The sequence below is a fragment of the Lagenorhynchus albirostris genome, chromosome X (assembly GCF_949774975.1).
Source record: "Lagenorhynchus albirostris chromosome X, mLagAlb1.1, whole genome shotgun sequence".
NCBI classification, from domain to species: Eukaryota; Metazoa; Chordata; class Mammalia; order Artiodactyla; family Delphinidae; genus Lagenorhynchus; species Lagenorhynchus albirostris.
Genome location: NC_083116.1, coordinates 2,195,175 through 2,220,897, shown reverse-complemented (window position 1 = coordinate 2,220,897; position 25,723 = coordinate 2,195,175). Strand labels below are relative to the sequence as shown.

The 25,723-nt window shown below is 59.2% G+C and overlaps 3 protein-coding genes across 3 annotated transcripts; 1 reads left to right on the top strand and 2 right to left on the bottom strand.

Annotated features, from left to right (window-relative positions):
- Nucleotides 1-6,040: 6,040 nt before the first annotated feature.
- LOC132514063 (melanoma-associated antigen 10-like) lies at nt 6,041-6,826 on the bottom strand. The gene has a single exon (XM_060138734.1). The coding sequence runs from the start codon at nt 6,824-6,826 to the stop codon at nt 6,041-6,043; it is 786 nt and encodes a 261-aa protein (XP_059994717.1).
- A 6,046-nt stretch (nt 6,827-12,872) lies between these two features.
- LOC132514076 (melanoma-associated antigen 10-like) lies at nt 12,873-13,646 on the top strand. Its single transcript, XM_060138762.1, has one exon. It carries the CDS (start codon nt 12,873-12,875, stop codon nt 13,644-13,646), a length of 774 nt encoding a protein of 257 aa, XP_059994745.1.
- Nucleotides 13,647-21,934: 8,288 nt separating this feature from the next.
- LOC132514015 (heat shock transcription factor, X-linked-like) lies at nt 21,935-24,077 on the bottom strand. Its single transcript, XM_060138652.1, has 2 exons — nt 23,532-24,077; nt 21,935-22,612 (listed from the first exon to the last, which is right to left on the bottom strand). Exons 1-2 carry the CDS (start codon nt 24,075-24,077, stop codon nt 21,935-21,937), a joined length of 1,224 nt encoding a protein of 407 aa, XP_059994635.1.
- Between the last annotated feature and the right edge of the window lie 1,646 nt (nt 24,078-25,723).

The window sequence follows — 25,723 nt, the reverse complement described above, 5'->3', positions numbered from 1 at the left end:
TTCAAACTTGGGGCCAGGAGCTATTAGCTCCCAGGTTGGGGGATGGGTATATAAAGGTCAAGAATAATTTTTCAACCAGAAAGCCAAGACTTTGTTTTACTGTGTGGATTTTTTACACAATTATCTGCAGGAAGTTTCCAACAGAAGATATCAGGGGAAGGGAGCATTTTGAGATGGGGAGTTTATCCTGGGTTATCAGGATGGGCCTTAAATCCAATCACAACTGTCCTTATAAGACAGAAGCAGAGGAGATCTCTCTCTCTCTCTCTCTCTCTCTGTCTCTCTCTGTCTCTGTCTCTCTCTGTCTCTCTCTGTCTCTCTGTCTCTCTGTCTGTCTCTCTCTCTGTCTCTCTCTCTGTCTGTCTCTCTCTCTGTCTCTCTCTCTCTCTCTCTCTCTCTCTCACACACACACACACACACACACACATACAGAAGAGGAGAAGGTGATGTGAAGCAGCACAAAGAGATTGGAAGATGCTGACCTTGAAGTGATGCAGACACAAGCCAAGGAATGCTGGCAGCCAACAGAAGCTGGAAGAGGCAAAGAAGAATTCTACTCTAGAGCCTCCAGAGGTAGCTCAGCCCTGTCAACCTTGGATTCAGCTCAGTGATAATAATTTTGAATTTCTGGCCTCCAGAACTGTGATAGAATAAATTTCTATTGTTTTATACCACCCAGTTTGTGGTAATTTGTTAGAGCAGCCATAGAAAGCTCATACGGGACCAAGTCTAACTGTTTAAGTGTCAGCCACAACTTCCATACACACCTAGTGTGCCACTGATAAATGCCAGACGGTCACAGAGGAGGCAGGAGCTTTGGAGAGGCAACTGCCAACGTGCTTGGGTGCCCAGGCTCCAGCGGTAGGAACAATGCATAAAGATTTTGACCTTGGGGATCTCCCTGTGACTGAGGAATGGACAGAGAAATTAAAGGGGAATCTGAGGACTTGGATCAATGTTTACGCCCCTGTGAGTGGTTTGTGAGGTAGACAAGCGAAGGCAACAGTGAATAGAGTTACAGGGTCCTCATTCTTTAAGCGAGCACTCTAGGGGAGAGGCTTGGTCAGAGGCCAATGATTCGAGGGACCATATTAATAAATTCTTAATTAATTAGTGGCACTTTGGCAGAATCTTAAAGCTGTAATGAATCTGCCATCACCGTGGTGCACAAGAAATCTAGGGGACATGGGATGGCTATGCATGGCAGGATGCTGGGAAAATGGAGACAGAGACTGACTGGAGATCAGGATGCCCTAGACCACGTCAGAGGCCGCCTATGGTTGTACGTAAGGTTCAGGGGAAAGGGGGAAGACATAGAAATAGTCACTGCTATTTGTACTCTGTTTAATGCCCTTTAAATCAATCTTATGAACTTTAAAGCAACCAGATAATAATAATAACTTTAGAAAGACAAATGGCCAAGATTGCTCTGAATGAATATTCCCTTGTTAGTTCTGGATTTGACAAAGTAACTTTCCCCAAACCTTTAAACACTGGCTACAAAACTAATCAAACACTCCTAAGCATTTAAGGAAAATTACCTGTATATCGGACTGTCTTTACTGTTTCAAATACCCTTAAAAGCCTGGAGGAGAGAAGCTTTAACTGTCAGGCTCACAGAGACAGGGGGCTAGATTCCAAGTCTGTGACCGCACTAGGACCTCCCACCAGCAGAGGGCAGTGGTCCAGACAGCGCGGCCTCTTGACTGGCCGAGGGGGGAAGGCTCTGAGAAGTGATGGGGATGCTGCTAAGCTTGCTGCAGCCCCTCACAAGCCTGAACGGCTCAGGAAGTGCTTTCCCCACAGTATGCTGGGGAACAGAAGGTGTTTCTCCTCGATTCCTGCAGGGAACACGTGTGTGCGGTACACATACCGTCCAAATGGGGGCGGATCACAACCAGTCCGGACGTCCCAACCAGAGTTAACGTGGGCTGGCCGAGGCTGCTCTGGGGAGTTGCTCTGGGCGGCGATGGATTCAGCCAGGTTATAACGCTCTGGAACAGTTTTTTCCCATTGAGAACACTCAAGGAGGAAGACAAGATCCGATGGAGCACTGCAGCTGGAGAGGCGTGGGGGCGGGAGGAGAGGAGACACGCAGTACAGGGAGCTCTCCACATCCCAAGGGAAGAAGTTGTATTCCTTTTTCCTTTGTTTCTCTTTTGGGAAATCCTGTTAGTGCTCTTTTCCTCACGGTTTCCACTTCTTTGTCTTCCTGGGAGAGTTACTCAGTGTTAACTTTCAGCTATCTAATTTAGTCATCAATGGTATCATTCCTTCTATTGGAATATTTTATTTTATTTTATTTATTTTTGGCTGCATTGGGTCTTCATTGCTGTGCGGGACTTCCTCTAGTTGCCACTAGCGGGGGCTACTCTTCCTTGCGGTGCGCGGGCTTCTCCTTGCAGTGGCTTCTCTTGTTGTGGAGCGCGGGCTCTAGGCGCTCAGGCTTCAGTAGTAGCAACACGCGGGCTCAGTAGTTATGGCACGCGGGCCCTAGAGCATGCAGGCCTCAGTAGTTGTGGTGTGCAGACCCTAGAGTACGCAGGCTTAAGTAGTTGTGGCGTGCAGGCTCAGTAGTTATGGCACACGGTAGCTTAGTTGCTCCGCAGCATGTGGGATCTTCCTGGACCAGGGATTGAACCCGTGTCCCCTGCATTGGGAGGCAGATTATTAACCACTGAGCCACTAGGGAACCAGAATATTTTCTTAATTCAGGCAACAGAAGTTTTAAATTTCAAGAATTCCCATGACTTCTTTTCAAATTAGCCTCTAGTATTCTCCAGGTTAGTTAGATACGTCCCTAGTCTGTGGTTAGTGGCAACAAAGACACTGCACCCAGAAGGCTTCTGGAGTGAGCATTGACATTTGCAACAACCTGTAGGAGACTCCCTGATTTGACATTGCAACCCATGCAGGGATAGGGCACTAAAGCTGTCACTGCACAGAATGGACAGCTAATGGTGTTGGTGCGTTTAAGATTTTAGTTCTTTGACTAGCCTGTCCAGGGCCTAGAAGCTGTCTGGGCTGGCTACCTATTAGCTTCAAGGGCCCAAATACCTGTGGCCATAGAACCTCAATACTTAATTTGCAAAGTGAACAAACATGCTCAAAGTGAAATCTTTTGGAGGCTAACCAGGTCTGGAATTTTCAGACTTGCCTGAGGAAATACTGTTTTGTCCTCCCCCGAGCACACTCAGCGTCAGGAGCTCTCGCTTCTCGTACCCCAGACGCAGAGCCCACCCGTCTTGCCCCCGCCCACCCGGGAGCCGGAGCCCCCTAACTGCCACGAGCGTCCTCCCCCCCACCCCACGCCCCGCCCCGGCGGGAGCTCCCCTAACGCCTACCGCACCCGCGCCCGGGAGTCCTCCCCATCGACCCCCGCCTCAGCCTTCCTCCCGCCACACGCCGCAGCCGTTAGCCCTCCCCTCCCGTCTCGGCCCCGGGGGTGGGGCCCGCCCGTCCCGTCCGTCCCGTCCCGTCCCGTCCGTCCCGTCCCGTCCCGTCCTCCCCAGCCCCGCAGCCAGTCGTCCTCTCCTCTGGCCCCCAAGGCCGGCCCCACCCGACCAGCAGGAAGCCCTCCGCTCAGGCCCCCCCCCACGCTTAGCCATTAGCCCCACCCTCTGCACCCCGACTCCAGAACGCCCCCCACCAGCCACCCCGGAAGCCAGCGGTCCTCCCCTCTGACCCGCTCACTGGGGGACCCTTCCCTCAGCCCCCCTTCAGCCCGCTACCCTCCGCCGCCGCTCCCCCACTCCCAACCGAGCAGCCCGTAGCCCTCCCCCGACCTCCACTCCTTCCCAGGGCCCCCGGTACCTGCGGAGTCCAGCCCCCGGCAAAGCCCCCGCCTGTCTCCTGACTCGCTCTGACTCTCTGGATGGCTCCGGAGTCCCGCTCACGAGGGGCTGAAGAGCTCGTCTCAGCAGAGCAGCCAGGAACTGTGCCGCCGACTGTCCCAGGCACTCTGTGCGAACGCCACGTGGGCTTCCGGGTGCTCCCGGAAGCCCCAGGAAGATGAGGGAGAAAGTTCTAGACGTCTCTTTACCGAGAAACTGGTTGGATCAGAAGAGCACGTGAGGAGGCGCTCTGCCACGGAAGCAGCAGTAGCCATGCGCACTGAGGGCCTGAGGTCCCAAGGCTTGGCGCCTTCACGCCCATTGGCCTTCCACCAATAGGAAGGCCTCCTGCAAGGCTGCGGAGTTGGGGGAGCGAACTTGGCGATGCAGAGCCCGTTGTGGCAAGTACGTCCATTTGTCTTTACAGGTGGTTTTCTACTGTGATTGATAATGTCATCAAGTTATTCTTTTTTCTTTCTCTTTTTTTAATTTAATTTAATTTTTTTATACAACAGGTTATTTGTTATCCCTTTTATACATATTAGGGTACATATGTCAATCCCAATCTCCCAATTCATCACACCACCACCCCCCGCCCCCACCATTTCCTCACCTTGGTGCCCATGTTTGTGCTCTACGTCTGTGTCTCTATTTCTGCCCTGCAAAGCGGTTCATCTGTACCACTTATCTAGGTTCCACATATGTGCATTAATACACGATATTTGTTTCTCTCTTTCTGACTTCCTTCACTCTGTATGACAGTCTCTAGATCCATCCACATCTCTACAAATGACCCAATTTCGTTCCTTTGTACGGCTGAGTAATAAATAATAGTAATAAAGCTCTTCTTCACATGGACTGATTTCTTGTCTAGCTGTATCAACTAGCCATCTTCTCACATGGCACAAGAGGATGAGGCAGCCGTCTGGGGCCTCTTTTATAAGGGAGGTAATCTCATTCATGAGGGCTCCCCCCTCATGGGCTAATCACTTCCCAGGGCCCCACCTCCAAATGCCATCCCTTTGGGGGTTAGAATTTAACAGGTGAATGAGGGGGAGAGGTTTACAAATATTCAGTCCATAGCAGTGTCTGTCCATCTATTGTTGCTCCTATGTTCCCTTTTTCCTGCTGAGATAATCAAGGTTTTCATTTACATTTTAACTTCTCTACTGCCTTTTTAGGCAATTATCAGTTTTTGCTAAAACTTTACAATTCACCTATGAAATGGAAAAAAGCGCTCACCATCTCTGGGTCTGCAAAGTGCCTACCCTACCCTCTCACTGGAGGGGTGTCCCATGGGTGCTGAGCAGGAATCGGACTCTTGACCCCCGCCCTCACCTGCAGCATCCCTTTCCCTCCATTGCCCACAGCAGAGGCCAGACTCAGCTGAAACTTTCAGAGAACTTTACTAAGAGAAACTTTGACTGAAACCATTGAACAGAGGGCATGATAACACAGAGAGGAACTTGTAACAGCCACCAGAGTCCGGGGGTCACGGCCCCCCCACCAGTGTCCCCAACAATGTGCCTCCACTACACCCCACCTGGCGGCCCTCCATCCCCCCACTGCCTCCCTTCCTGAGGGCCCTGCGGGTGGTGTCTCGCCAGGAAGATGGGTGCCAGCAATGCCCGCTCCCCCAGGTCAGCCACTCCCCCTCTGGCCCACATGCTCGGGGCCTGGCCCTGCCCTATGGCTGGAACAGGAAAGTCCCACAGCAGGGTACCCACCACTGAGCAGACGACGGGGTGTCCCGAGGAAAAACGTGGTGGCCTTCAGTTGTACTGCTAATTACTTTCACATTTCCAAGTAGATTCCTATTCCAATGCCATGTTATCTTGTTCACCACCACAAAATAATATGGGGATCTTACAATTTGTTTTACACAATTGCAAAACTCTTGTCGTTGAACTGAATTAGTGCAAATACATGTGTGATTAATGTCATTTGCAAACTTAGATACTGAAGCTTATTAAGCCTTCTCTTAAATGGAACAATATTTGAAAAATTCCTAAAGAAAACACAGATGATATTCCATGTCATCTTACACAAGAGGAACCCAAAGATGCTACACACCATGTTCCCCCCACTCGCAGGGGCCCTCACTACTTGGAAACTCGACCGCTCTCTCTTCAAACTCAGAGTGAAGGACCAGCCTCACTTGCTACCAGTGAACTTGGGCCTGGAAGGAGCCTGGCTGCTGCTCTGGCTCAGGCTCCCTCTTCCTCGTCGCTCACACCCCCTGCACACAGGGATGGGAAGGACCTGGGATCCAAGCTACTGACCCTGAGCAGATGCTTGCTGGTCTCCGCGTAGGCCCGGGCACCCCACAGGAACTCGTAGCGGGCAGGGTCGCTGTGGGGCACCTGCCGGTACTCCAGGTAGCCCTCCTGCACCCACACTTTGGTGAGCAGCTCCCTGGGCTCCCCATACATGCAGGGCTCCCTCCCGGCACACACCCCCATGTTGCCGAGCACTCCCCAAACCTCCTCCTCAGGGACGCGGTCACCGAACAGGGTGATCACGCCCAGGACCGGCACCAGGAGGCCGGCCTCGGGCGTGCTCTGCACGTCGCTCAGCACTGCATCCCAGGTGAGGCCCAGGGTGGGGACCAGGACGTAGGTGCGCTCGCGGGGGTCCACCTCCTCCACGTCCACGCCAAACACCAGATACAGGCACTCGCAAACGAGGCGGAAGACCACGGGGAAGTGGTCCCGATGCTCCCGGAGGACCGTACTCAGCATCTCCGCCTCGGAGGTCGGCTCCCCGGTACGAAACTTGAGGAGCAGGAACCCCACCAGGTCAGCCATCAGCACAACAAGTGCCTCGCGGGGCAAGGGCTCGGCATAGGCGGAGAGGGAAGGGGCACCAGGGGAGGCGGAGGACGAGGGGGATGCGGCCTCCTCCCCCGCAGCCCCCAGCAGCGGCGCCTCCACCGGACCCTGGGCCGGGACTGGGGCCTCAAGGTCGGCCTCAGGCTGGCGGAGCTCACTCATCTCGACCGGGGGCCTGATCACTGGGGTCGGTCCGCCCACGGGAGTGTGGGCACGGGTGACAGGCGTGAACCTCATACCTGGGGAAGAGAGGGGGTGTGAGCGGCCTCGGCGGAGAAAGGCACCCTGGGCAGCTCTGACAAAGGCCACTTACAGGTCTCGTCTTAAGGGCTGCCCTCGGGCCTCACAGGGGCGCTCCTCCTGGGCGGCCTGTCCCCTGCCAACCTGAAGAAGGAAGTGAGGGGGCTCCTCGGGGTGCAGCCAGCACGGCCCCAGGTTCTGGGGCTGACAGGGCGGTGGGGTGACTTGGGTGTTGTGGGGTCCCCTCTGTTCTGGGAGGGGGAGCCCCTGGGTACACACTCAGGGCACGCACCTCCCCTTGGCTCCTGGCGCCGCCTGGGCCTCCTCTGCTCTGTGCCCTGAGGACACGGTCCTCAGACCTGGGCCTTCGCCTCCCGGTTCCTGGAGCCCCTGTAAGAGGAATGGAGGGCGCACCTCTTGTGTACACTGTGGCACAGCTCTGGGCCTCGGTGCTGGTAGGAGGATTGGGCCGGACTCTGTGAGGTCCCCCCAGTGCTGAGTTCTGGGGTGGGTGGTCCCCTCGGGGTCGCTCGTCGTGCTCACTGTTCCCCTTAAGGGCCTGGACCCTCCCCTTTGCAGGCCGGAGGGGAAACTCAGAACAGGACCCCGAATCTGAACAGAAAGCAGTGAGGGGGCCCCACAGGTGGCCGCACCTGCCCAGGGCCTCCCGAGGGTCCTAGGATGGGGAGATGCTGGGTCCTCACCTCCTCCTCACATCCTGCCTGGCCTCCCAGCACTGACCACAGGGGCAGGTTTCTGTCGAGGCCCCTGTTCCAGGGCTGGGGGTCTGCTCAGTCCTCCCTCGGGGTCCTGGGAGTCCACCCTCTGGACCTGAAGGCTCACCCCTCACACCAAACACCTGACCTCCTGAGGACCCCGACCCAGAGGTCAGGAAACATCTCATCTGCTGACCGCGCTCTGGCGCCTCCAAGGCCCCCGCGGAAGGGCAAAGGATCCCTCCCTGTGTCGGGGTCTAACGTCCTCAGTCCTTCCTTCCTCGCGTGCAGGCTGGACTCTGGGCAGGACCTGGGATTGTCCCGTCTGCCAGTGTGAGTCCCTGCTCCTTATACCAGGTCTCCAGTCTCTCCGAGACCCTGACGTCAGGACGTCAGGACAGGCCTACCGTGCTCATCCCGCCCCGGGGCCTTAGTCCACCAGGGACCTGACATTTTACCCTCTGCCCTCATGCGACCCCACCCCTTATCCCAGGTCCCCAGCTTCTCTGAGACCCGGAAGTCAGGAAGTGCTGATGTGCTCATCCCGTCCTATGACCTCAAGGGGCCAACTCTGTTCTGGGGTCCACGTTTTCCTCAGTCCTCCCTCAGACCCCTCACCTTGACTCCACGCAGGACCTGGGATTCTAGCCATAGCACACCTGAGAGCAGACGCTTATACCTGTTCCGAAGCCTCTCTGAGACCTGGATACGTAAGTGAGGACTCGCTGCCAAGTGCTCATTCCGCCCCAGGGCCTCCCAGGGCTGAAGGCAGGGAAGGGTATAAGGGTGAGGGTCTGACAGAGACTGTGGAGCGGGTATAAGGGACGGGGTCTCAGGCGGGCACAGGAGAGAATCCAGGTCCTGCGCAGAGTCAAGGTGAGGGCCCTGAGGGAGGACCGAGGGGAGCCTGAACCCCTGAACAGAGTTGGCCCTGGGAGGACATAGGGCGGGATGACCACGTGCAGCACTTCCTGACATCCGGGTCTCAGAGACCCTGGGGAGGGGGAGTACGGGGCGGAGTCTCAGAGAGGCTGGGGAGGCAGTATAAGGGTCGGGGTGTCTCGTGGGCATGGGAGAGAATCCCAGGTCCTCCGTGGAGTCAAGGTGAGAGCCCTAAGGGAGGACTGAGGGGAGCCTGAACCCCAGAACAGAGTTGGCCCTGGGAGGCCATAGGGCGAGATGAACAAGTGCGGCACTTCCAGACATCCGGGTTTTAGAGACGCTGGGGAGGGCATATAAGGGTCGGGGTGTCTGGTGGGCACGGAAGAGAATCCCACGTCTTGCGTTGAGTCAAGGTGAGCGCCCTGAGGGAGGACTGAGGGGAGCCTGGATCCCAGAACAGAGTTGGCCCTGGGAGGCCATAGGGCGGGATGAGCACGTGCAGCACTTCCTGACATCCGGGTCTCAGAGACGCTGCGGAGGGGGGGCATGGGGCGGGGTCTCAGAGAGGCTGGGGTGGCGGTATAAGGGTCGGGGTGTCTGCTGAGCACGGAAGAGAATCCCAGGTCCTGCGTGGAGACAAGGTGAGCACCCTGAAGGAGGACTGAGGGGAACCTGGACCCCAGAACAGAGTTGGCCCTGGGAGGCCATAGGGCGAGATGAGCACGTGCAGCACTTCCTGACATCCGGGTCTCAGAGACGCTGGGGAGGGGAGTACGGGGCGGGGTCTCAGAGAGGCTAGGGTGGCGGTATAAGGGTCGGGGTGTCTGCTGAGCACGGAAGAGAATCCCAGGTCCTGCGTGGAGTCAAGGTGAGGGCCCTGAGGGAAGACTGAGGAGAGCCCGGACCGCAGAACAGAGTTGGCCCTGGGAGGCCATAGGGCGGGATGACCACGTGCAGCACTTCCTGACATCCGGGTCTCAGAGACGCTGCGGATGGGGAGCACAGGGCGGGGCCTCAGAGAGGCTGGGAGGCAGTATAAGGGTCGGGGTGTCTCGTGGGCACGGGAGAGAATCCCAGGTCCTCCGTGGAGTCAAGGTGAGAGCCCTAAGGGAGGACTGAGGAGAGCCTGAACCCCAGAACAGAGTTGGCCCTGGGAGGCCATAGGGCGGGATGAACAAGTGCGGCACTTCCAGACATCCGGGTTTTAGAGACGCTGGGGAGGGCGTATAAGGGTCGGGGTGTCTGGTGGGCACGGAAGAGAATCCCACGTCTTGCGTTGAGTCAAGGTGAGCACCCTGAGGGAGGACTGAGGGGAGCCTGGACCCCAGAACAGAGTTGGCCCTGGGAGGCCATAGGGCATAATGAGCACGTGCAGCACTTCCTGACATCCGGGTCTCAGAGACGCTGTGGAGGGGGGGCACGGGGCAGGGTCTCAGAGAGGCTGGGGTGGCGGTATAAGGGTCGGGGTGTCTGCTGAGCACGGAAGAGAATCCCAGGTCCTGCGTGGAGACAAGGTGAGCACCCTGAAGGAGGACTGAGGGGAACCTGGACCCCAGAACAGAGTTGGCCCTGGGAGGCCATAGGGCGGGATGAGCACGTGCAGCACTTCCTGACATCCGGGTCTCAGAGACGCTGGGGAGGGGAGTACGGGGCGGCGTCTCAGAGAGGCTAGGGAGGGGGTATAAGGGTCGGGGTGTCTGGTGGGCACGGGAGAGAATCCCAGGTCCTCCGGGGAGTCAAGGTGAGGGCCCTGAGGGAAGACTGAGGAGAGCCCGGACCGCAGAACAGAGTTGGCCCTGGGAGGCCATAGGGCGGGATGACCACGTGCAGCACTTCCTGACATCCGGGTCTCAGAGACGCTGCGGATGGGGAGCACGGGGCTGGGCCTCAGAGAGGCTGGGAGGCAGTATAAGGGTCGGAGTGTCTCGTGGGCACGGGAGAGAATTCCAGCTCTTTCGTTGAGTCAAGGTGAGTGCCCTGAGGGAGGATTGAGGGGAGCCTGGACCCCAGAACAGAGTTGGCCCTGGGAGGCCATAGGGCGGGATGACCACGTGCAGCACTTCCTGACATCCGGGTCTCAGAGACGCTGGGGAGGGGCAGCACGGGGCGGGGTCTCAGAGAGGCTAGGGAGGGGGTATAAGGGTTGGGGTGTCTGGTGGGCACGGGAGAGAATCCCAGGTCCTTCCTTGAGTCAAGGTGAGGGCCCAGAGGGAGGACTGAGGGGAACCTGGACCCCAGAACAGAGTTGGCCCTGGGAGGCCATAGGGCGAGATGAGCACGTGCAGCACTTCCTGACATCCGGGTCTCAGAGACGCTGCGGAGGGGGAGCACGGGGCGGGGTCTCAGAGAGGCTAGAGAGGGGGTATAAGGGTCGGGGTGTCTGGTGGGCACGGGAGAGAATCCCAGGTCCTTCGTTGAGTGAAGGTGAGTGCCCTGAGGGAGGACTGAGGGGAGCCTGGACCCCAGAACAGAGTTGGCCCTGGGAGGCCATAGGGCAGAATGAGCACGTACAGCACTTCCTGACATCCGGGTCTCAGAGACGCTGGGGAGGGGGAGTACGGGGCGGAGTCTCAGAGAGGCTGGGAAGGGGATATAAGGGGCGGGATCCTAGGCGGGCACAGGAGAGAATCCCAGGTCTTATGTGGAGTGAGGGTGAGAGCACTGAGTGTGGACTGAGGGGAACCTGGATCCCAGGACCGAGTTGCCCCTTCCAGCCATAGGGCGGGATGAACAGGTGCAGCACTTCCTGACATCCGGGTCTCAGACACCCTGGAGAGGGAGAGCACGGGGCGGGGTCTCAGAGAGGCTGCAGAGGGGGTATAAGGGGCGGGGTGTCTGCTGGGCACTGCGGAGAATCCCAGGTTCTGTGTGGAGTCAAGGTGAGGGCCCTGAGGGAGCACTGAGGGCAGCCTGCAACCCAGAACTGAGTTGGCCCTGGGAGGCCGCCACGTGCAACACTTCCTGACATCCGGGTCTCAGAGAAGCTGGGGACCTGGGATAAGGGACGGGGTCTCATGAGAGCAGAGGGTAAAATGTCAGGTCCCTGGTGGACTAAGGTTAGGGCCCTTAGGCAGGACTGAGGGGACCCTGAGGGAGGACAAAAGGGACCCACCAGATCACCGCCCTTGCAGGTGGCCGTGGGAGGCCCCGGGGCGGGATGAGCACGGTAGGCCTGTCCTGACGTCCTGACGTCAGGGTCTCGGAGAGACTGGAGACCTGGTATAAGGAGCAGGGACTCACACTGGCAGACGGGACAATCCCAGGTCCTGCCCAGAGTCCAGCCTGCACGCGAGGAAGGAAGGACTGAGGACGTTAGACCCCGACACAGGGAGGGATCCTTTGCCCTTCCGCGGGGGCCTTGGAGGCGCCAGAGCGCGGTCAGCAGATGAGATGTTTCCTGACCTCTGGGTCGGGGTCCTCAGGAGGTCAGGTGTTTGGTGTGAGGGGTGAGCCTTCAGGTCCGCAGAGGGTGGACTCCCAGGACCCCGAGGGAGGACTGAGCAGACCCCCAGCCCTGGAACAGGGGCCTCGACAGAAACCTGCCCCTGTGGTCAGCGCTGGGAGGCCAGGCAGGATGTGAGGAGGAGGTGAGGACCCAGCATCTCCCCATCCTAGGACCCTCGGGAGGCCCTGGGCAGGTGCGGCCACCTGTGGGGCCCCCTCACTGCTTTCTGTTCAGATTCGGGGTCCTGTTCTGAGTTTCCCCTCCGGCCTGCAAAGGGGAGGGTCCAGGCCCTTAAGGGGAACAGTGAGCACGACGAGCGAGCCCCGAGGGGACCACCCACCCCAGAACTCAGAACTGGGGGGACCTCACAGAGTCCGGCCCAATCCTCCTACCAGCACCGAGGCCCAGAGCTGTGCCACAGTGTACACAAGAGGTGCGCCCTCCATTCCTCTTACAGGGGCTCCAGGAACCGGGAGGCGAAGGCCCAGGTCTGAGGACCGTGTCCTCAGGGCACAGAGCAGAGGAGGCCCAGGCGGCGCCAGGAGCCAAGGGGAGGTGCGTGCCCTGAGTGTGTACCCAGGGGCTCCCCCTCCCAGAACAGAGGGGACCCCACAACACCCAAGTCACCCCACCGCCCTGTCAGCCCCAGAACCTGGGGCCGTGCTGGCTGCACCCCGAGGAGCCCCCTCACTTCCTTCTTCAGGTTGGCAGGGGACAGGCCGCCCAGGAGGAGCGCCCCTGTGAGGCCCGAGGGCAGCCCTTAAGACGAGACCTGTAAGTGGCCTTTGTCAGAGCTGCCCAGGGTGCCTTTCTCCGCCGAGGCCGCTCACACCCCCTCTCTTCCCCAGGTATGAGGTTCACGCCTGTCACCCGTGCCCACACTCCCGTGGGCGGACCGACCCCAGTGATCAGGCCCCCGGTCGAGATGAGTGAGCTCCGCCAGCCTGAGGCCGACCTTGAGGCCCCAGTCCCGGCCCAGGGTCCGGTGGAGGCGCCGCTGCTGGGGGCTGCGGGGGAGGAGGCCGCATCCCCCTCGTCCTCCGCCTCCCCTGGTGCCCCTTCCCTCTCCGCCTATGCCGAGCCCTTGCCCCGCGAGGCACTTGTTGTGCTGATGGCTGACCTGGTGGGGTTCCTGCTCCTCAAGTTTCGTACCGGGGAGCCGACCTCCAAGGCGGAGATGCTGAGTACGGTCCTCCGGGAGCATCGGGACCACTTCCCCGTGGTCTTCCGCCTCGTTTGCGAGTGCCTGTATCTGGTGTTTGGCGTGGACGTGGAGGAGGTGGACCCCCGCGAGCGCACCTACGTCCTGGTCCCCACCCTGGGCCTCACCTGGGATGCAGTGCTGAGCGACTGGCAGTGCACGCCCGAGGCCAGCCTCCCTTTGCTGGTCCTGACCATGGTCACCCTGTTCGGTGACCGCGCCCCTGAGGAGGAGGTTTGGGGAATGCTAGACACCCTGGGGTTTTGTGGTGGGAGGGAGCTGCTCACCGAAGTGTGGGTGCAGACGGGCTACCTGAAGTACCGGCACGTGCCCCACAGCGACCCTGCCCGCTACGAGTTCCTGTGGGGTCCCCGGGCCTACGCGGAGACCAGCAAGTGGCAGGTCCTGCAGCATCTGCTCAGGAGCAATAGCATGGATCCCAGGTTCTTCCCATCCGTGTCTGCAGGGAGTGTGAGCGATGAGGAAGAGGGAGCCTGAGCCAGTGCAGCAGCCAGTCCCACGTCCAGCAGCTTCTCCCGTGGGGCAGGAAGGGGGGCTGATCCTTCACTCTGAGTTTGAAGAGGGAGCGGTCAGCCTTCTAAGCAGTGAGAGCCGGGCGAGTTGGGGGAAGCCGGTGTGCAGCATTTTGGGTTCCTGTTGTGTATGTTGACATGGACTTCCATGTCTGTTTTCTTTAGGAATTTTTCAAATGTTGGTTCTTTGAATAGAAGACTAAACAAGCTTCAGTGTCTAACTTTGCGTATGACGTTAATCCCACAGGTATTTGCACTAATTCAGTTCAGGAACAAGAGTTTTGCTGTTTTGTAAGAGAGGTTGGGAAATCTCCCAGTTCGTTTTGTGGCCGTGTACAAGATAACAGGGAATTGGAATCAGAACTGCTCTGGAAATGTGGAAGTACTCAGCAGTGATATAGATGGGGGAAGAAATAGAAAAATAAAAGTCATTGTTGTTCCAATTCTTGCTTCCCTGTCTTGTCTGTCATTCTGTAAATAAAACGAACTATCTCTGTTGAGTTGGATTTGCACGGGTATTTTAAGAAAGTAGGAGAAGTTTCATCTGCGTCAATAAGCCCCCTGCCCACTGGCTTGTTTATTCCGCAGACCTCCACGGAGCCTCTGCTCTCCGGAAGGGCCTGTGTTAGTAGCGGGAACGCTAGGAAAAGCAGGACACACCCACCCCTGGAGTGATGGTCTAGGAGCCACTGTCACATGAGGAAGGTGGTGAGACGTCCCCTAAGTCCCACAGAATAAGACAACATGGGACGAGGCGGTGGGGCTCCAGGAGCGAGCCCTGGAGTGTTAAGTGTCCCGAGCCAGGGCACTTCGGGCCTTTGGGAAGTGGGGGTTCCTTCTGTGGGAGGTGATGGTGATGAAGCTGGGTGGTGGCAGCAGCCAGACATGCAGAGGGTGTGTCTTGGGTTGCAGGGGAAAGTCTGAAATGGGACATTGCTGTGAGATGTCCTTCTGGGTCGTGGATAAAGCCGAGAGAAATCTCGCCCTGGGGCAGGAAGGAAGGGGTGCTGGCTCTTGTTGCATTGCAGTGGGCCACAGTGAAGAGGTAGGTGTTTCATACCCGCCATCTGCAAGGATTTCCAGAGAAATGAGGGTCTTGATCTTTGAAGCCCTGCTCGGTATTCCCGGGGCTGGCCCTCCTCTCCCTGCCCTGGGAGAGCCAATTACCAACTGTATGGAAACGACCATTTTAGTCACCTGGAGTTTACTTTGGCCACTTGTGAGCAAGGTCTAGATATCAGTGGGATGAAATGAATGAAAATAGGGGGTTTGAAAGAACAGAGGCTGCCGAAGTGGAAAGGAGTCGCCGTGTGACTGGAATCCTGGGAGCTTTGCGTGAGCTGCACCCAGCTGGGGAAATCACCACCCTTCCCTCCATGCCGACAGACACACACACACACATCCAAATTGAATAATATATCCTCCAGGAGTAAAACACACAGAACAGCAATTTTGACTGGTTTTCTATTCCGTTTCCTATGGAGCTGCAAATTCTCTGAGATGTCATGAAAAGAAAGCAATTTCCAGAGGGGAGAAGGACAGAGTCTGGGATCAGAATAATACTAGAAATAAGTCCTAGCCACTAAGAAGCAACGTCCGCCAGTGTCCCCGCGTTCAGGCAGGTGCAGAAATACGGCGGCATCAGAGACCCACAGGTTTGGGCTGTGACCTGGCATCGAAAGGAAGAGGCAACTCCTGGGCCTAATGGGATTGGGAGGTCACTGCAGTGGGAGGTGCAGACGGCGCCGGGGGCTAAAGAGGCAGCCCTCCCTGCTGAGCGCCGTACGACAACGTGAACATTACGTGGGATCCTGGATTTGAAGCACCTGCCATATAGCAGGTGGGCACTTGGAAAAGGTGGAGAATTTCAGGGCCAATGGAACCTGCTCAGACACTCCTGCCGGAAAAGAAGGGGATTTTGTCATCACAAATGGTAAGCGCTGCTTTTGTTGAGCCTCTACTAGGCAGTGTGGCATTGGAGAGCCGTCAGGTGCTCGTCCCCATCTTGTCTTCCTCTCCTCCCCGCACAAGAGGGGACACAGCACTGCCAGAGTCCTCTTCACTTAGGAGGGGTCATGTGATGACCCTTTGCCACTGAATCCTGAGCAGAAGCATTTTTGTCACGGCCATCTGTATCGAAGGCACACCGGGGTCGGGGGTTAGTCCTCAAGCCATGACAACTCAGACACAGACCACTGTGTTTCCTCCCCCAGGGTCTTAAGTCCTGCACCTTTGACCCTTAGATGTGAGATGCCAGACTCTGTGCCTTTAAGGCCCTGGGCAGGGTTGGAGGTGTTCCAGAGAGAGGCTGCCCCACAGGGAGCTGGCGGAGGGCATTTCCCTCAAGCAACCCGCGCCCTTAGGTCCCTGAGCTGCACCCATCCGTCCCCGCGGGGCTGTGCTGAGTCTCTGTCAGGAGGGCAGCCGCCAGCTGCCGAACGGCCCCGTTGGGGTCGGGGGCGTCCCCGTGGGGCCCAGCCCCGAGTCCCCCTCAGGGGTGACCCTGCTGCCCACAGCGCCCACTCTCTCCAGAACCTGGCCTCGGTCTGCACAGCCTGGCTTTTGCCCTGCCTGTCCCCCGACTAGGAGCCGCTTAGGCCCCGGTCCTGATGACCTCGTGCATGTATGTTTATCTGAAAGTCCCAGAGAAGCATCCCCCCCCCCGACCAATATCATGGTTCGGGTGGAGCTGGCAGGACGTGATGTAGGCACTCGGCGAGTCTCCTCGTGGTTGGTAAGTGATAATCATTGCCGCGTGGATGTGAGGCGAATCTCTGTGCTTCCGACTTACTTTGAAATCATTCCCTACGTAATGCCCAAATGTTTGAGTACGCTGATGGCCTTCTGAATGTGACCGTGAGGTTTTGGTTTTTGAGCCTGAGTGCGAGAGGCACAGGCGTGTCCTGTCAGCCACCCGCAGAGCCGGCTAGGACTCTGGTGTCCCCGATCAGGGTGTTTGAGCAGAGGGACAGGCTGTAGCAGATGGCAGGGGTGGTCCCCAGGACGCTCCCCCAGGCCCCAGCCACCTGCAGACCCGCATGAGGGTTTGGAAAGGAGCCAGGCAGGAGAGGGCTTTGGGGTCCCGGTGATGCAGGCTGTGAAGAGGGTCAGCCGCCCCAGAGAGGTGGAAGGAACAGCACCCACCAGATCCCATCTGACCTGCCCTGGGCTGGCCGGGGGAGGCAGGTGGGAGCAGATGCCGCTGCCGGTGAGCTGCAGCCCTGGACCCCAGCAGGAAATGGGTGCTCTTGGGACAACGGGTGCTCCAGGAGCAGAACCTCGTGGGGCACTCCCGGGGGAAAGCAGGGATTCCTAGTGCCCGTTCGTGCAGTGAACTGACTGATGGGGGGCAGTGCTAGCCCAGGGACGGCCGTGGCAGGCAGCGCAGCAGCGGCCGGGACACGCCAAGAGCGCCCCAAGGACATTCAGGGAGACACTTTTCAGGGGGGCAGCAGCGCCCTCCCCAGTAGACTCTGGACGAGCACACACCACCCCGGCACACAGCCAGTCCTGACCAGGGCGGCGCAGGGCACACGGGAGCTGCCGCCCATCAGCGGGAAGCTCTGACGTTCTCTACGTGCGCTGAGCCTGCCCCCTGAGGGGCTGGTGTGAGTTGTCTCAGCCGTGGCCCTGTTTCCCGAGAAGCCCCCATTCCCCAGCCCCAGCTAAAGTCTGCTCTGAGCTCCAGCCTCCTTGGCAAAGGGCTGACCTCCCGCCTGGCTCTCGCCTACCCTCCTCTGTGGCAAATATCGCCGGCTGCTGCTTTAGGGGCCTTTGTGAGCAAGTGCGGGGCCCGGGCCTGTGCCTGTCCGTGGTCCCTGAGCTGGGGCTGGGCACAGGGATAGGGCTGGGTTGGTGGCGGGATGCAGGGTGTGAAGCCAAGTGACATTCACAAGACAGCAGCAGGGTGTAAAGCCACGTGTGAGCAAGCATCCAGGAGGAGGGGCATCCGCAGGGCCCTGAAGGGCACAGACACTCACGCCCCGTGGGGACGCGGCGACTCCTCCAGCCCGGCGGTCCCCGTGCTTTGAATGCAGGCTTGCCGCCTGCCTGACAGCCAGTGTGCCCGGGGAAGTGAGCCTGCAGGAGAACGTGGGGCCACCACGCCGCTGGGACAGAAGGGAGCAGAGTGGGCAGTGGAAGGAGAGAGCAGGGCCCAAGCCTGAGCATAGGAGCCGCCTTCAGAGGGCCGTGCCTCGGACCCCCACGTCCGGGTCCCTTCTCCATCCTCACGCCCTCAGTCCTAGACCCTCACCCTCCTCCCTGGCCCTCGTGTCCATTTCACGAGAGATGGTGACCTGATGGGGCTGGGGAGGCCACATGGGCAGAATCCAGTGTCAGGCTCTCATGGGCACTAATGCCTGGCTTCCCTGTGTTTTCTCCATGATGTGGCCTGAGGCGTCAGGTAGTAGGACCCCGTGGAGGACAGCTGAATCCCCCTTGACTGTTGGGGAGACAGGTCAGGCCAGTGCGGGGATGGGTCTTCGCACGCATATGATGCTTAGCTTGAATAAGAGTCCTTCTAGTGACAAGCTGATCAAATCATGGAGACTCCCTACGCCTCGATTTCTCCATCTGTAAAATGGGCCTCCTAACAGTACCAGGCAAAAGCATTGGTGTGGGTTTCCCCATGATGTGACCTGCTTGTAGAAAGCCTGGGCCAAATGAAGTGGTCGGTGGCTGTAGCTCTTGTTACTGAGTGTGTAAGAAGGATGCGCCCTCCCCCATGTTGTGAGGATTCCCGACCAGTGCACGTCTTGGGATCCCCGCGTACGTGGATTAGCGCAGTTTTTCTTTTCTCGTGAACATTTGTTGTCAGAATGCTTGGGCTCGCCTTCCTCGTCTTCTCGCTTGTCCCCGTTCAAGATGAGGCGGTTGATCTGAGGTGTCGCCTCCATTGGAACACGGGTGTCTGCAGCTTTAGGTCCCAAGTGCCTCTTTGGCCGCGTGCCATAAGTCCTGGGCCTTTGGTATGTGTTTTCTTCATTTCAAAGTATTTTCTAGTTTCCCTTGTGATGTCTTGTACGTTCCCTGGGCTATTGTTATGGACTGAACTGCGTCCCCCCAAAATTTGCATGTTGAAGCCCCAATCCCCTAGAACCTCAGAATGTCACTGTGGCTGGAGTTAGTGGTTCTTAGGTTGAAATGAGGCCATTAGGATGAGGTCTGATCCAAGATGGCTGGTGCCCTTGAGGGAAGAGCGGATCAGCACACGCAAGGAGAGAAGGCAGGGCCTGGGGGTGCGTGCACAGAGGGTGACCACGTGAGGGGCGGTAAGAGCACGGCCACCTGCAACCAAGGAGACCGGCCGCAGTACAAGCCACCCCTGCTGGACCCTCCCTCTCGGCCTCCTGGTCGGAACCACCGTGAGAATCTGTGTCTGCTGTTTCAGCCCCTCATCCTGTGCTGTGGGATTTGGCATCGTCCCAGACTAATGCGGTTATTTGGGGACGCACGGCTCAATTTCCCTCTCTTTGCAGATTTCCCACATTTCCTTCTGTTATTGAGGTCTAATTTCACTCTATTTTGGCCAGAGGACATACTTTGTATGATTTCAGCCCTTTTGTTTGTATCCCCTTAAGTTTACTGAGGGATGCTGTGTGGCCTGACGCGTGGAGTACCCTGGAGAACGTTCTAGGTACGCTTGACGAGCACGTGTCTACTCTGTTCGAGCACGTGTCTACTCTGTTCTTGGGGCTAATAGTCTACACATGTCATGAGACCTAGTCTTTGTACAGTGCTGTTCAAATCTGTGATTCCCGTACTGCGGTGCTGTCTGGTCGCTGTACCCATAATGAAAGCAGGCTGTGTTAGTCTGCTTAGAGCTGCCATAGCAAAGTCCCACAGAGGGGGTGGCTAAAACTACAGAAATGTACTGGGTCCCAGTCCTGGTGGCTAGAAGTCCAACCTCAACTTGCTGGAAAGTGCAGTTTCAGGTGAGGGAAGGCGTCTGTTCCTGGCTCGCAGACAGCTGGTTTTCTCTTGGTCCCTCACTTGGCTGCTTCTCTGAACAGGTTGTGGGGGAGAAGGGAGGCAGGGAGAGAGAGTGGTGGGGGAGGGAGAGAGAGAGAGAGAAAGAGGGAGGGAGGGAGAGAAAGGGGGAGAGACAAAGGGAGGGAAGGAGGGAGGGAGGGAGAGAGGTGGAGGGAGGGAGAGAGGTGGAGGGAGGGAGAGAGTGAAAGGGAGAGAGAGGGAGCGAGGGAGAGAGAGAAAGAGGGAGGGAGAGAGGGAGGGAAAGAGACAGGGAGGGAAGGAGGGAGGGAGGGAGAGAGAGAGAGAAAGAGGCAGGGAGGGAGGGAGAGAAAGGGGCAGAGACAAAGGGAGGAAAGGAGGGAGGGAGGGAGAGAGGGGGAGGGAGGGGTAGGGGGGAGAGAGAGAGACACACACACACACACACACACACACACAGGAGGGAGGGAGGAATCGAAAGCAAGAGAGAGAGGGACGGAGGGAAGGAGAGAGAGAAGGGGAATGAGGGAGGGAGAGAGGCGGTAGGGAGTGAAGGAGAGAGGAGAGAGAGAGAGAGAGAGAGATGGAGGGAGTGATAGAGGGGAAGGGAGGAAGGGAGAGAGCGAGAGGGGAAGGGGGAGGGAAGGAGGGCAGGAGAGAAGAGGGGGAGGGAGGGAGAGACAGGGAAGGGAGAGAGAGATAAGGAGCAGGGAAGGAGGGAGAGAGGGGGAGGGAGGGAGAGAGATAAAGGGAGGGGGTGAGGGAGGGAAAGAGAGAGGGGGAGGAAGGTAGGGGCAGAGAGAGAGAGAGAGGGAGCGGGGAGAGAGGGGGCAGAGGGGGAGGGAGGGATGGAGAGAGAGAGGGACGGAGGGACAGAAACGGAGGGAGAGAGAGGGAGGGAGGTTGGGAGGGTGGAAGAGAGGCTGAGGGAGGGAGGGAGGGAGATCTTCGGTGTCTCTTCCTCTTTTCCAAAGGACACCGCTCTTGTCGGACTAGGGTCCACCCTTGTGACCTCATTTAACCTTACTGACTTCCCCAAGGGTGCTATCTCCAAATACATGCACCTTGGGATTAGCACTGCAACAGGTGGACTTAATGGTTGGGGTGGGAGCTGGGAGATCCATTTGAATCCATCACAGGGGGGACCGAAGTCTCCCACTTCTACTGTAGACCGGTTTCTTCCGTCCCTTCTGTCCATTTTTGCATCGTTCATTTGGGGCACTGCTGTTGGGCTGCTCAAGAGACCCCCCTGACGTGCACTAGCTGTTGCATTGTGACAGACGGGAGCAGCAGATGGGACCACCCCTCACCCGGGCAGACCCGGGGCTCCTCTGGCTGCTGGTGCTTGGATCATTCCTGGTACCTTGGGTCTACTTCCCCTCCTCCCCCAACCCACCTATTTTTTCTTTTCTGTGTTTCTGGCCACCCCACAAGTCTTGGGGGATCTTAGATCCCCGACCAGGGATTGAACCCGGGCCACTGCAGTGAAAGCATGGAGTCCTAACCCCTGGAACTCTAGGCAATTCCCGCTCCCCGCCCCCTCCTTAGCAGTGTTTGGGAGGGGATGTCGCCCTATCGCTGTGACAGCCACAGAGTCCTGGCCAGGTCCCCCGGCCCATCCCCCACACGTGGAGGCAGCAACTGTGAGCTGGGGGTGCGCCCTGGCCTTCAGTGCTCTGTACACACCACTGGGAGCTGACCACAAGGACTCGCGGTATAAGCTCGACACCCCAGCCCCCAGAGGGTGGTGGAGCACGGCCCCCTTGAAGTGTTTAGCTCGAAAGGCAAGGAAAAGAGAACCAGGAAAATGTCTCCAGACGCAGGACCCGCAGTGAAAAGCAAACCTCAATCCTGCTGTCCAGACACCAGAGCATCCCCAAACTGAACACCCGCAGGCCCCTGCCAGGGACCGTCACCTCCACACCTGTGCGTCTCAGGACAGTAAGGGCTCTTTTCAGGCCTCTGACCAGGGGAGGCCTGAGCTCTTCTCATCTGTCAAATCGAGACCCTGCTGGACACGATGCCCCCGCAACTGTGAAGCCGCGGGTGCCAGGGCCTTCCTTGTGCTTGTCCAGCCCTTCAAGGGTCTTTCTAGTGGGTGGACACAGGGCGTCTGAGGGGCTTCTCCAGGTGTCTGCTAGGTGCCCGCACTGGGCCGGGGGTGGGCTGTCACCTGTCATCGTTTCCTGCTGAGGGGACTCAACTGCTCAGCCACGCCCAGGACGGAGGCGCCAAACATGTGTTGGGTGGAACATCGCTCTCATGTCCCCGTGCTCTTTACTGCCCTGCAAGGTTCTGGCCGCGTTACCACCTCCGTGTGTCTGCAGGGTCTGCCTGGTCAGGGTCCTCTGTGGGCCTGCCTGGAGGGGTCGGGTATTCCAGGAAACAGCGGGAGCCCATGCAGCAGCAGCAAAGGGGCTCAGGGGCTGACGGATCAAGGTCAGGGAGTCGGCAGGCCTGGCGGCCACCTCGGGCATCCAGGGTGCGCAAGAGGCAGCAGCGCGGCCCCCGGGACCTGCGCGGGGGGGGAAGGCTGAGGACTTGGGGGGGTGCAGCGGCCAGGCCCGGCACGGGCCAGGGAGGACTCATCTGGGCGGGAGGCCAGGAGCAGCAGAGCCAGGGGACCTCGGCTGGCTGGGCCACCTCTGCCAGGACAGGGACTAGAGGGACCAGAACCTGCGCGTTGGGATCCGGCGTGGGGGGCTCGGCTGCTGTCCAAGGAGGGGCCGGAGCGACAGAGTCAGTCCTGGCCAGGGCGGAGGCATGGTCGAGTTGCGGGTAGCTCGGGGTCCCCTGGATGAGCTCAGGATACGGTGGGAGGCCGTCCTGCGGCTCCGCGGCGCTGGGCGCCGGGAGGTGCCCCGGGGCTGCCGGCTCGCCGTCCACCTGCCCGGATGCTGGTTTAGTGTGCACTCTCGGCTTCATCCTCACCAGGAGGTGCGGGCAGTCTCTCTGAAACAGGGGACTGTGGTAGAAGTGTAACTGAGGTCACAGTTGAGAGAGAAAAGGAAACCCCGAGTCACAAAAGAGTTGCTCGCAAGCAGCAGCCGCCTGGCTGGGCCCCTGGGCGCCCTCCCCCAGCCGACCCAAGGCCTCTTTGGAGAAAGCGGGACCCGGTCCCAGCAGGACGCTGTGCCCCAGCTTTGACATCCCCGAGACTCGCTCACTCACCATCGCCTTTCGCCCTTGGAAAATGACTGAAAATGGCCCCTTAGTATGAGTACAAGGCCCACGAAAGGGGACTTGGCGTTTGCAGGTACGAGACTGCAACAAGGTTCGGTAGCTTTCTAAGGAAGTGTCCGAATCGCCCCCTGGCCAGCACCTCCAGGGGCCAGACCGGGGACGCTGACTGCTTCCCAGGAAAGGACCTGCGCCCCCACTCAAGTGATGCTCTGGAGCTATGGGAGTCAAGGGGGCACACAGACCTCCCCCCTCCCCCCGGCGGGCCACTGTCCCCGAGCAGGACGGGAAGGGCCAGCATTGCAGCAGTGTCCTCTTGTCTCCCGCTGTGACTGCGTGTCAGGCACGAGCGGCACTGCCCACGTGTCAGGAGTACAGGATGACGCCTTGCCCGCGTGTGCTGTGAAATGATCACCACAGGGGGTCCAGTTCACACGCATCACCTCACACAGACACACCAAAGGGAAAAGGAGGAGGAAGAGAAGTGACGTCCTTGTGCTGAGAACGCTTCGGGTCCCCCCATAACAACGTCCCAACACAGCTCGCGGCACTGCCAGCTCCGGCCGTCACGCCGGTCCCCAAGTACCACCTTTAAAGGAAGCTCTCCCGACACGCCTGCCGCCGTCCCAGGCGGCCCCGGGGTTGGCACCCGCCCACCCCCGGGCCCAGCGGCTCAGCCCCTGGAGAGGGCTCCTCCCCCGCCGTCCCCCGCCCTCCTTACCTCGCTCAGGACGTGGGCGGGCCGCTCCTTCGTGGACAGGTTGGTCACGCAGAGGGACGTGTGCATGTCCTGGTACACTTTGCTGAATCCATAGCGGTTAAGCTGGCGGATGAAGCTCTTCATACATTCTGTCTTGAACACCTTGTCTAGGCCGTCCCTGTCCAAAACCTCCTTTTGAAACAGCGGCCTGTTGACGCCTATGCAAGTCCCGTCTTCATTCCACCCAATGGATGCAAAGCGACTGCTGTGGACGATCGTCCACAGCTTCCTGGGAAAGGGGTGGAAGAGCAGGCTGCCTTCCCACACGGCCTCGCAGGCGGTGCGAGGCCTTTTCAACAAAGGCTCTTCCGTCAAATCCTGGAAAGCGGCTTCTCCAGGCAGCAGCCTGAGGTCGGGGTGCCCCGCGGGCACAGGCTGGTCCAGGGCGAGGGACTGGGGGGTGCAGCTCCCTGAGCCGAGGGCCGGAGCCGCTGTGTCGGGAGGAAGAGGCGCCTCGCCGAAGCCGGGCGCCCTGCCCGCAGCGGGGCCCTTCTCGTCCGCAGCCATGCGGAGCGCGGCGTGTCCCTCCGCCACGTAAACGGGACAGTGCAGCGCGGTCGGCAGCACCCTGGGCTCACACTCCCGCTCAGCCCCTCACAGAAGTGCTCCGGTTGCTCGGGGGTGACAGCACAGCCCAGCCAGGAAGTGACATCATAAAGGGCAGGCCCGTCAGCATGTCAGCCTCCTGCTTCACGCCCGTCATCGCAGGGGGCACGAAGACACTCGTGCACGGGTGCAGAGCCACAGGCCGAGCGCTCGTGCAAACCGGGCACGGCCTTCTGGTCCCGGAGCCCCCGGGCCAGGCAGACGTGCACGGACCCACGTGTGACCCACGAGGTCAGAAGTCCTCCTGTGTGTCCCCTGGCCTTCCGGGCCGTGCACAGCACCCATGATTTCAAGCACGAGCATCGCCCGAGACGCGGCCCACGGTCAAGGTCGCTAAAACTTTACGATTCACCTATGAACTGGAAGAAAAACCCTCACGATGTCTGGGTCTGCAAAGTGCCTACCTTACCCTCTCCCCGGAGAGGTGTCCCATGGGTGCTGAGCAGGAATCGGACTCTGGACCCCCGCCCTCACCCGCAGCAGCCCTTTCCCTCCATTGCCCACAGCAGAGGCCAGACTCAGATGAAACGTTCAGGGAAATTTATTAAACAGAAACATTGACTGAAACCATTGAACACAGGGCATAACAACACACAGAGGAACTTCTAACGGCCACCGGAGCTCACGGGTCCCGGCCCCACCCAGGGTCCTCAAAAAGGTGCCTCCGCTACACCCCACCCGGCGGCCCTCCATCTCCCCACAGTCTCCCTTCCTGAGGGCCCCGCGGGTGGCCTCTCGCCAGGAAGATGGGCACCGGCCATGCCCGCTCCCCCCAGGGCAGACCCTCCATTTCTGGCCCACATGCCCGGGGCCTGGCCCTGCCCTATGGCGGGCACAGGGCAGCCCCACAGCAGGGCGCACGCCACCGAGCCGGGGACGTGGAGTCCCGAGGAACAACGGGGTGGCCCAGCAGAACACAAGCCCTGGGGGGCCTCCCGCAGACCTCCTGCAGCCCCGGTCAAGGTCTTCCTTCCCAAGGTCCCGGGGGGGAGCCCAGGTCCTGGGGTGGGCGCTGGCTGTGACCTCGTCCATCCTGTCCTTCCTGCCGGCTCCTGAGACTGGGCTTCCTGTCTCGGCGCCGGGACCGGGGCGGGGTGGACTGCTCAGAGGAGAACACATGCACCTTTCCACAACAACAGGCAGCGCTGGGCCTGAATCTATGCCCAGAAAGCACACGTTGAGCTCACGACACCGGCCCACAGAGACCAGAGCCTTGGCTGGCTCGTGGCGCACCTCAGGGCTCTGCGGGGGGACGATGGCTAGGGTGTGTGTGTTGGGGGGAGGGGAGCGGGGGCTGGGGGTTCCTTGACACCTGGGTCCCTCTGGGGCCTACAGGGACACATTTGGGCTTGCCAGTACAGGGAGCAACCTGCCCCAGGGGATGATGAATAGGGGTCCCCTCTCAGGAGGGAGGCCCAGGCACCTTGAGGTTCCCCGTAACGTCTCCCAGTGCAGTGTGGGTGGCAGCCATCTGCAGGTGCCCCTCACCCAGGTGAGAGCTGGTCACTCAGGGCTGCTCCCAGGTCAGCCGCCTGAGCTGGCAGGCT

Bases quoted from the DNA above. Each gene is read 5' to 3' on its own strand.
- LOC132514015 (XM_060138652.1), bottom strand. From the start codon at position 24,077: ATGGCTGCGGACGAGAAGGGCCCCGCTGCGGGCAGGGCGCCCGGCTTC. The intron at 22,613-23,531 runs GTAAGGAGGGCG...CTGTGACCTCAG, and splicing joins CCGCCCACGTCCTGAGCGAG to TTACACTTCTACCACAGTCC.
- LOC132514076 (XM_060138762.1), top strand. From the start codon at position 12,873: ATGAGTGAGCTCCGCCAGCCTGAGGCCGACCTTGAGGCCCCAGTCCCG.
- LOC132514063 (XM_060138734.1), bottom strand. From the start codon at position 6,826: ATGAGTGAGCTCCGCCAGCCTGAGGCCGACCTTGAGGCCCCAGTCCCG.